Source organism: Berghia stephanieae, chromosome 15, assembly GCF_034508935.2.
Source record: "Berghia stephanieae isolate SIO BIC M18660-M18661 chromosome 15, UCSD_Bste_1.3, whole genome shotgun sequence".
Taxonomy (NCBI): Eukaryota; Metazoa; Mollusca; class Gastropoda; order Nudibranchia; family Aeolidiidae; genus Berghia; species Berghia stephanieae.
In genome coordinates, this window is record NC_088374.1 from 13,807,090 (window position 1) to 13,818,834 (window position 11,745).

Here is an 11,745-nt window from a genome sequence, read left to right on the forward strand (position 1 = left end):
CTTCAAATTCACACGAATAAATCTAGGGTGAAATTCTTGTGCCATTTGATGCTTAAAATAAAATTTACATTTCAATTTATCTCACGGTTGGAAAACTTCGAAAAGTAGAAAAACCGACTCAACAAGTTTTGGAAAACCAGCCTTCACACACACACACACAAATATATATATATATATATATATATATATATATATATATATATATATATATATATATATATATATATATATATATATATATATATATATATATATATATATATATATATATATGTATTATAACATGACTACACCACTGAATTCCATTGGGAAGGAGAAGGAATGTCTCTTTGTTTTATGTGTGTTTGTGTTATTTTTATCAATTTCCACAGATTCACCGATAAGATCAAAATACATACAATAATATAGAATATAATACATTGCACAAATGAATGGGTTGATATAATATATCGTACTGCAAGCAGATGATCTGTGTATAGGACAATGACGACGACGACGATCTGATAGGATAAACGTTATTATAATTATAACAAATTCATGGGTAATTCGGAACGTTTTCAATTTTGAGGTTGGATGCGACGTGTGTGTGACATCATAAAGCAAGCCACATGTGGCTGGGGAAGCCACATCGTGCTAGAAAGCCACTTTTACTTACACGGTGAGCTCTGATGAGGACGTGAGAGATATAATGATAATATTTTAAAAAACCAAAAAAACCCCACATGATTAACTACCATTGTTGTTTTGTTGTTTACATAATAAGGAAGTTTAGTTTTTACTCTCTCTAGTAAATGACTGGACCCAAAGAATTTGTTTCCATATTAAAAAAAAAAAAGTACCAAAACAAAAAAACAAAAAATGTCACATATTGCAATATAAGGGGTGGGGGGAGAGAGAGCAGGTGTCAGTTTTAGTTTCAATGACTTTCATCGATTCCTGTACAAATCTGCTGGTCCCCTCTGTTGTTGTAACACATTCACATTGTGTTTTAGTGGTAGTCGTGGTGGCTGTTATTGTTTGTAGACTTTGATTTTATAGAATAGTTCAGTCCTTAGTAGGGACTACTACTTGTTACAGAGTAAGAGGCGGGGCTAAATGACATGTTTTTTTGTTTTTTAAAAAAAGGCGGAGTCAAATATGTCGCATTTTTTTCTTTTTCTTTTTCAAATTAGAGAATTGTCTCTGATTGGGCCCCCATGACGTCATCGAGTCTAACGCCATGGCCTAACCTTCATGCTGAACTCTCACATTGACCTCCATTGGGGGCAGGAGGCGGGACTTGCGATGACGAGGAGGTGGAGTTTAGAGACATGGGGATAGAGGAGGCGGGGTTATTATTATTATTATTATTATTGCCAATGCCACCATTGCTACTGTTGATGATTGTGTTGTTGCTGATGCCTCCTCCTCCTCCTCCACTGGTGATGCCAAACGTGCCGAGGTTTAACCCCTGACCTCCATTGGACATTGACAATCCTCCGCTTGTGGAGTTGATAGCGACGGTGTCAGGTCGGTAACCTCCGACCTCGCTGAGAGAACTCGTTACTCCGACAGACGACACGGGGTTGTGTCCAATGGAATTGATACCGCTGTTCAGATTGGTCAGCCCACTTCCGGATGTTGCATTGTTGAAACCCGAGCTGGTCACATTCCCGCTGCCCACGCCGATTGGCTTGTTCTCACCGGATAGACCAAGGGCGGCTGATGTGGGGACGATCGAAGAGTGGTAGGCGTGGTGGGTGGTGAAATTCGGCCGTTGCTGTTGTCGCTGGTGGTTTGAAGGGAGAGATAGGGTGTGTTGGTGATGGGGGCCGGACGGGGCCGTTGGAGTCGGAGACATGATGTTTCCAGTCGAAGGTCCGCCGCTGACATTGGTCCCGATGATCATGTTCGGATTGTGAGGGGAAGAGGAAGTCGAGATGCCGGACGGTGATTTGCCCATGCCGAGTTTAGGGGGTTGGTACGGGGGTGGCGGGTAGTCTTCGAACATGTAGGTCACGCCGCGGACGTTCTGGCCCAAATCCTTCACTTGAGTCGGCCGGCCTGCCGTGTGATGCAGTCCGGCCATTCCACTGCCACCAACACCTCCACCACCACCAACACCTCCGCCGCCACTGCCACCGGCATGGTTGATTGCGGCCAGGTTGAGCGGATGTGGATGGTGGATGCCGTGAGGATGATGGCCCAGGTGGTGTCCGGGGTGGTGGGCGTGCGGGTGAAGAGGATGGTGATGTCCTCCACCGTGGAGCGGGTGGTGTCCGAGCGGCCCGCCATGCAACGGACCCCGAATCGGCCTCAGATGCGTTCCACCGTTGGCCAGTCCGGCGTTGATGCTTTCATAACTCCTTCTCTCGGGGATGACCTCGTAGTAATTCTCCGAGCCGCTCTGGCTGTACTCCTGATGTCCCTGGTCCGACAGCGACGGATTGACGTAGAAGATATCGTCCTGGGTCATCGTGGCCTGGGATGACGTCACCGAACTTCCTTTCCCCTTGGCCGCGTTTCGCAGCCCAAGGAACCAAAGCCCGAAGAAGACAGCGGCCAGGATGAGGGCCAGTCCGGCCACAATGCCCAAGGAGATGGAGAGGTACTTGTAAACACTGCTCTCCGATTTGGATTGGCTCCTGTTGTCGAGGTAACGGACGTATGACATCACTCCTTTGGATGGGGACAGTGGATCTTCCTCACATTCTCCATAGTAACCTGGAAGAAAAAAAGATTGGATAAGGTAGTATGGTGGAGGAATAAATAAGGGATAAATAGGTAATAAATAAATAAAGTGAAAACTGCAACAGACTGGTATAAGACTGGGAAGTATGATGAGCCATTTTCAGTCAACCTCTTATAAAATGACACTGGATTAACCCTCTCCTTACCACCCATAAAAAAATCGTCACATTCATTACGATAATAATCAACAATTTTACCATTCTAATTTCTTTTGTATATATCACAGAATATAAAGAAAAGTTTTCGCCATACTATATATAAAAACTTGACCTTGTGTTATAGAGCTTATTTTGTAGTTGAACAATATTATGCATAGAATGTACTTGTTGCTTTTCTGTTTGAGTGAATAAGAAAGAATCTAATTTTGTATTGGGTCTTGTGATGGTTCAAGGAAAATTCTGAAAAACAGCTGGTAAGGAGAGAGTTAAGAGAAAAAGTGAATCTCAAGAGTTGTGTTATATTTTCATCTCATATTCTTCTGTAACTTTATTAATCTTTTTCAGAGTGAAATAATACTAAGAATTTTAATAGTAAATAAATAAATAAAGGTCCAATTACGCCCTTCTGCCACGACATCATAAAACATCGTCGCCTAGGCATTCCACTAAGGAATATAGATAATTCATCAAACAAGATGTCTGATGTCAACAGGAATCACCCATGTTGTCCAAGTGAGAGAAGAGGAGGTTAAGAATCTTGCCCAAGGAAAAAAAAAGTTCCTGAAGCAAGGCTCGCACCCGGGACCTTCCAGGTCATAGTGGAGGTTGGTACGCGGTGGCGGGTAGTCTTCGAACATGTAGGTCACGCCTTAACCACTCGGTCGCTTCCCCCATTGTAGATAAATAACTTTTTTTTCAAAAACCACCTAATAAGATAAGTAGCCTTTTATTTGCTATCTGTCATATGTAGAGTTGCCTACCCATAAGGCAAATTGAACTTTTTTTTATACAGTGCAATATCTTCTAAACGTGCTCAAAGTGCTTTACAAGGGGTCCCTGGCCAAACAGCAATGCTTAATATGTAGGACGAGACATTATGCCTGCTAGGCGATATTACAATCTTTTTCGGACAGACAATGCTGTTAACAGCCAGGTATTCATTTTACACCTGAGTACGGTGAGAGAATGTGAGTAAAGAACCTTTTCCAAGGACTCAACTATGTGCCGAACGAGGCTCGAACCCAGGATCTTCCGATCCGAAAGCAAGTGTCATACCAGTAGACCACATAACCACAAGATAATAAAAATAAAATAGGATTAAAAATATCATAACTGGATGGAAAGATGGGTAAGAATAAAGTCTTGACTGAAAACGTCACCAGTCCTTTTCCAAGCGAAACGAAGGCTCAACAGATACCCTCCCTCTCACCCCCCCCCCCCCCGCCTCCCTCCCCCCAAAAATAATATTAATTTTTATCTCCCATGCAGGCAATTATTGTTAGGTGACAGCTCTGTTACAAAACAAACAAAAAAATATAATAAAATAATAAAATAAAATAAAAAGCAACAAACCCCCCCCCCCCCAAAAAAAAAACAAAAAAAAACAAAAGAAAAGAAAAACACAAAACAATAATGAACTCACACACACACACACAAATTCCCCCACCCCCCCCCCCCTCTCTCTCTCTCTCTCTCTCTCTCTCTCTCTCTCTCTCTCTCTCTCTCTTCTAAATCTGCCACTTACTGTACAGTCAAAATTCATATCTTTTTTTATTTTAAAAAGAAAAACAAGACAACCTCCCCCCTCCCCGAAAGTAAAAGAAAAAAATACAACTACCCCCCCCCTCACCCCCAACAGACAAGACAACAAACAAACTAATAACACAACTAACTACCTGTTATGTTGAAAACATAGTTGAGATTAAGCGGCCCAGATTGGCCACATCGACTGAGAGCAAAGAACCAGGTTCTGGACAGTTGTGACCGGAAGATTCTCTCCCCCCGGCAGACGTAGAAGGACTCTCCTTTCTCATCCCAGATGGTACAGCCGTCATTCTCCTCACGCAGTGGGATAACCTGAAAGCACAGCAGACACACCAGTCAAATTTACAATAAATAGACGATACAACTATGATCAAATTTAACAACCCATGTGGATGTTACCTATAGCCACAACATAACCTGAAAACACAGCAGACACACCAGTCAAATTTACAATAAATAGACTATACAACTATGATCAAATTTAACAACCCATGTGGATGTTACCTATAGCCACAGATCAAACATATTTTTCCTCCTCCTCCTCCTCCTCCTCCTACTACTACTACTACTACTACTACTACTACTACTACTACTACTACTACTACTACTACTACTACTACTACTACTACTACTACTACCACTACTACCACTACTACCACTACTACCACTACTACCACTACTACTACTACTACTACTACTACTACTACTACTACTACTACTACTACTACTGCTACTACTATTTGTACTATTACTACTTCTTATAGTACAACTACTGCTACTATTACTTCTAACACTACTACTACCACTACCACCATCACCACTGCCACTACTACTACTACTACTACTACTACTACTACTACTAATACCACCACCACCACTACTACTTCTACTTCTATTACTACTAACATTTCTACTACCACTACCACCACCACCACTACTACTACTACTACTACTACTACTACTACTACTACTACTACTACTACTACTACTACTACTACTACTACAACTACTACTACTATTACTACTACTACTACTACTACTACTACTACTACTACTACTACTACTACTACTACTACTACTACCACTACTACTACCACCACCACTACCACCACCACTACTACTACCACCGCCACTACTACTTCTACTACTGCTTCTATTACTACTAACATTTCTACTACCACTACCACCACTACTACTACTACTACTACTACTACTACTACTACTACTACTACTACCACCACTACCACTACTGTTCTACTACTACTACTACTACTACTACTACAACAACAACTGCTTCAACTACCGCCACAACCACCACCACCACAACCACCACCACCACCACGACCACCACAACCTACCTGATTATTGTCAGCAGGTAAGACCCCCTTCCTCTCCTCACACGTCATATCCGAGTCCAACACTTTGACCTGGTCATCGTAGTAAATAAGCAGGTCGGCACAACACTCCCGCACTGGGTAAGTAATCTGATACTGTATCTTGGCGTACACCCGATGGAAGGCCTTGTGGACCAGGTAACCGTACCATCTGGGGATGGATAGAAAGGGTGGAAGGAAATTATCATGGCATTCAGGACTCCATTAATAACATGTAACATAAAACACAAATTCTGATAATATTGTATTCTGGCGAAAACCCGATGGAAGGCCCTGTGAACAAGATAACCGTACCATCTGGGATTGGATATGGATAAAAAGGGTGGAATTGATCAATGCTTTCAGGATTCTAATAATAGCATGTAACATAAAACACAAATTCTGATACTGTATCTTGGCGTAGACCCGATGGAAGGCCCTGTGAACAAGATAACCGTACCATCTGGGATTGGATATGGATAAAAAGGGTGGAAATGATCAATGCATTCAGGACTCCATTAATGATATGTAACACAAAAACACAAATTCTGATATGCGACCCTTCGCCTCAAAACGGTATTAAGTCGGGAGGGTTGAGATGTTGAAAATTGAATTTATAGCCAGAAATATCAGACTTGTGTTGAGTTTGTATGTTTTATTGAGGAGAATGGATACCATATTATAGGGTGCTAATGCCAACAATTGATATTTTTGACCAGTTTAACATTAAATTCGGCTTTTAAGCATCTGGTTCGTTCCGACATAATACCGTTTTGAGATGATGGGTCACATATTGTATTCTGGCGAAGACCCGATGGAAGGCCCTGTGGACAAGGTAACCGTACCATCTGGGGGATGGATTGGATATGGATAAAAAGGTGGAATTGATCCAATGCTTTCAGGACTCCATTAATGATATGTAACACAAAAACACAGAATCTGATATTGTATCTTGGCGTAGACCCGATGGAAGGCCTTGTGGACAAGGTAACCGTACCATCTGGAGATGGATAAAACCAAAAACTAGAGGTGTCCAAATGAGCCAATAAAATGGAAAGAAAGATAAAGTGAGTAAATGTGACTCATATAATATAAGGGAATAACATAAAAGGATGGATAAAAAGGGTGGAAATGATCAATGTTTTCAGGACTCCATTAATGACATGTAACACAAAAACACAAATTCTGATATGTGACCCTTCGCCTCAAAACGGTATTATATTAAGTCGGGAGGGTTGAGATGTTGAAAATTGAATTTATAGCCAGAAATATCAGACTCGTATATATAAGGGACACCATAAAAGGATGGATAAAAAGGGTGGAAATGATCAATGTTTTCAGGACTCCATTAATGACATGTAACACAAAAACACAGAATCTGATATTGTATCTTGGCGTAGACCCGATGGAAGGCCCTGTGGACAAGGTAACCGTACCATCTGGGGGATGGATATGGATATAAAGGTGGAATTGATCCAATGATTTCAGGACTCCATTAATGACATGTAACCAAAGATGCATGTAACACAAAACGCTATTCTGATACGTATCTCTACCAGTGGATAGCGACAAATGAAATGTATAGACAATAGAATTGTATGCATTGTTATTTTATTTATTTATTTATTTATTAAATAAAATTTAATAAATATATCATTTAATTCATTATATTTTATATTATGTATTATTATTATTATTATTATTGTTATTATCATCATTATTATTATTATTATTATTATTATTATTATTATTATTATATTATTATTATTATTATTATTATTATTATTATTATTATTATTATTACTATTATCATCATTATTATTATCATCATCATCATCATCATCATCTCATCATCATCATCATCATCATCATCATCATCATCATCATCATCATTCATTATTATTATTATTATTATTATTATTATTATTATTATTATTATTATTATTATTATTATTATCATCATCATCATTGTTATCATCATCATAATGATCATTTCTTTGCTTGTTGTTGACGGTTTTGTCTGTCCCTTGGCTTCTTTCATTTTTAGTTGAAAGTCGTTCTTCTATGTGTGTCGAAATGGTACGAAAAACGACCTCAGCCAGTCAGTTTTTTAGTTGAAAGTCGTTCTTCTATGTGTGTCGAAATGGTGCGAAAAACGACCTCAGCCAGTCAGTTTTTTAGTTGAAAGTCGTTCTTCTATGTGTGTCGAAATGGTGCGAAAAACGACCTCAGCCAGTCAGTTTTTTAGTTGAAAGTCGTTCTTCTATGTGTGTCGAAATGGTGCGAAAAACGACCTCAGCCAGTCAGTTTTTTAGTTGAAAGTCGTTCTTCTATGTGTGTCGAAATGGTACGAAAAACGACCTCAGCCAGATATAGATTGTGACAACTTGCATTCCTTTTAAATCTATAGAGGTAGTGTATGTATCTACTTCTACTGTGTATTGTGTGTATATTGTGTGTGTGTGTGCCGACTTTGAAATGTCACGAACGGTTTCCCCGGTGAAAAGCTGACACCGTGTTTATTTTAGTGTGTCACTTTGTTCTTGATACACACGGAAACTATTTTGATAATACGCAAACACTGCATAATGCACCTAATACAACACGCCCCCCCCCCCCCCCCCCTCTCTCTCTCTCTCTCTCTCTCTCTCTCTTTCTCTCTCTCTCTGTCTCTCTCTGTCTCTCTTTCTCTACCTCTGTCTCTTTTTCTCTGCCTCTCTCTCTCTCTCCCTCTCTCTCTCTCTCTCTCTCTCTCTCTCTCTCTCTCTCTTCTGTGTGTGTGTGAGTGTCTGTCTCTGTTTGCATCTCTATCATCCTTTCTTTCTCTCTCTCTCTCACACACACTCTCTCTCTCTCTCTCTCTCTCTCTCTCTCTCTCTCTCTTCTGTGTGTGTGTGTGTGTGTGAGTGTCTGTCTCTGTTTGCATCTCCATCATCCTTTCTCTCTCTCTCTCTCTCTCTCTCTCTCTCTCTCTCTCTCTCTCCTGTGCGTGCGAGTCTGTCTCTCTTTGTATCTCTATCACCCTTTCTCTCACCCTCTTTGTCTGTCTGTCTGTCTCTCTCTTTTCACAAACATACGCACACACACACACACACACACACACACACACCCACCAACCCCCACTCCTCTCCCTCTTTCCAATCACCCAGCTCTTCTCCAATCAGCCCCACACCTTACCACCCCCCCCCCCCCCACACACACACACACTCTCTCTCACACACACATACACACACACACACAACACACACAAACCTAGACATTTATGAACTATAAAACTGCAACCCTACCCTAACGAACGTGGTAGTGTCAATCAGTCGGAGATATATTATAGAAAACAGTAGAGTGTATGTATGTGCTCTGCCAGAGACCGATCGATAACATCATAAAACCCCCTTCCAATCCCGTGATGTGACCAGGAACCACCTGACAACCCCTGGCTGTCATCACCGCGTCATTGACAGTACAGTACAGTATATACATGGACACACAGAACAGGCTTGGCAAAGAATTACTCTATTTTAAGGTGTATTTTCTTTCACAAAATATCCGAAATAATATATGAGATAGGAGACATAAAATAATAATAATATTACTAATAATAATAATAATAATAATAATAATAATAATAATAATAATAATAATAATAATAATAATAATAATAATAATAATAATAATAATAATTATTATTATTATTATTATTATTATTATTAGTAGTAGTAGTAGTAGTAATATTGTTATTATTATTATTATTATTATTATTATTATTATTATTATTATTATTACTATTACTATTATAGTAATAATAATATATTTATATAGCGCCAATCCCGCGTTGCCGCAGCTCTAAGGCGCACATTGACTGGAAGGGATATAATACATCCTACATATTATAACAATTACACTACTAGGATATTATGGACTATTTACATACACGCAGTTCCATTCATAACATTATTGAGACAAAGGATTCATCAGGTGTGCTTTAAGGCACTTTTTGAATGTCCTCTCAGAGGAAATAAATACTCTACTTCTAAACATCCAATGGCAATGAAATAAAGAAATATAGATAGAAAAATAGATAACATATTTGAAGGACTAGTTTTCTGGACAAATTTTTTAACGCGTGTTGTTATATTTGTTTGTTTTTTTGTTGTTTTTTTTTTTTTTTTTTTTTTTGTTTGTTTGTTGCTTTAGGTCTCTTCCAACACAATTGAGGTTATATGAGAGACCGCTGAAACAAAAAAACAAGCAATCTAGCAAAAATAGTACAAATGTCAATCAAAATCATAACCTAAAGATATCATAAGCTAAATTATAAATAACCAAGAACAAACAGGCAGAAGATTTACAGAAAAAAAATATCCCCTGTCAAAAATACAATCACAAACCAAAGAAGCAGGATACGCTAGTAAAGAGAAGAAGAAACGACATCACTATCGGATCGTACACCCATGCGAACATCATAGGTATATGATTCAAGGGTGATGCTCCCATCCAACCACCCGCTTTTTTTTTTTTTTTTTTTTTTTTTAAAATTCTATTTTTTTTTCCCCCAGAGTATGTCGTAAACAGGTGCATGCGTGTAAGCTACTCAGAATAAAATGGATGGATAGAATATAAAAATGAAGAAGTATGGAAAAGAACACAGCAGAAACCAGTGAGAGACGAAATAGGAAGAAGACGATGGAGGTGGAGTGGACACACGCTTAGAAAGAATGACTCCACTATAACAAAGAAAGTATTGGACTGGAACCCCCAGGGCAGAAGATCAAGGGGAAGGCCACGAGGAACATGGAGAAGAATTAAAGAAGCTGATATACAGAGAAGTGGTAAGACATGGAATGAGATAAAAAAGTTGGCTCAGGATAGGGAAGGATGGAAACTGTTTGTCTGTGGCCTATACCCTGACCCAGGGTGAAAAAGGCAATGATGATGATGATGATGATGATGATGATAGTAGGAGCCTTTCCATTGTAATCTTGTTTTCCCATCATTTTTGTATGTAATATTACTGTGATAAATAGCAAAGTGAAATTGAATGTAAGCTTCAATTTAATATACGAAAACATATAAAATGGACGTTTCGGGTTTCCCCTTTATCAACAAACAGGATGAATGAAACACTACAGATGAATGAGATTATGCGGTAGTGGCGTTGTAAAAATGAATAAACAAAACATTTCAGCAAATGTGTTTATATTCATCTTAACAACGCCACTACCACATAATCTCATTCATCTGTAGTGTTTCATTCATCCTGTTTGTTGATAAAGAGGAAACCCGAAACGTCCATTTTATCTGTTTTCGTAATTAAATTCAAGCTTACACTCAATTTTTTTCACATTGTTATTTATTTCTTCGAGCTTCGAGCAGCAACATTTACACGTACTACTACTACTGTGTACTATAATCGTTCATTACAAGAGAACTAAGTCAATACCGAAAACCATTTTGGTAAAAAAAATAATACAAATCATAATCGTCATCGCTATTATCATCATCACCATTATCATCATGTCATCGCTACCCCGTCCATCAACACTGACTGGCGGCTGGCATCGTGCAATTTAAATTTCAAGAAAGAATCAATAACAAGGCATTAAAAATAAAAAAAAGAAGTAAATATTAATGTTAAAAAGCAAATAAATATGAAGATCAGTCTGTCTTCCGTGTCAGAGATGATAATTCATGTTCTTCAACCGAGCAGACCCCCCCCCTCCCCCTCCCCTCTCTTTCACATCCCTCTCCGCGCCCACATAAAAAAAAAACAATTAAAAAAAAACAATAATAACTAACAAACAAATATTACCAAATTTTTTAAAAAGCACACCCCCCTCCCCCCTTTCGCCGCCCTTCCCCTTTCACAAAAGCAAAGATAGGCACAACACTTTCTCTTCACATAATTTTCACCTCCCCCCCCCCCCCCCCACCCCTCCTTC

General features: G+C 39.2%; 1 protein-coding gene across 3 annotated transcripts in view; it reads right to left on the reverse strand.

Annotated features, from left to right (window-relative positions):
- Positions 1-483: 483 nt before the first annotated feature.
- Positions 484-11,745, reverse strand: part of LOC144960841 (uncharacterized) — a 122,464-nt gene continuing 111,202 nt past the window's right edge. For 2 of the 3 annotated variants that reach the window (XM_078894217.1, XM_078894216.1), the window contains exons 3-5: positions 5,792-5,978; positions 4,565-4,745; positions 885-2,703 (exon numbers count right to left, since the gene is read on the reverse strand). In XM_078894217.1, the coding sequence (XP_078750343.1) occupies positions 1,232-2,703; positions 4,565-4,745; positions 5,792-5,978 (1,840 nt within the window). In that variant the 3' untranslated portion in view covers positions 885-1,231. Of the gene's footprint in view, positions 2,704-4,564; positions 4,746-5,791; positions 5,979-11,745 lie in introns of all 3 variants that reach the window. The other variant, XM_078894215.1, reaches the window with a different exon arrangement.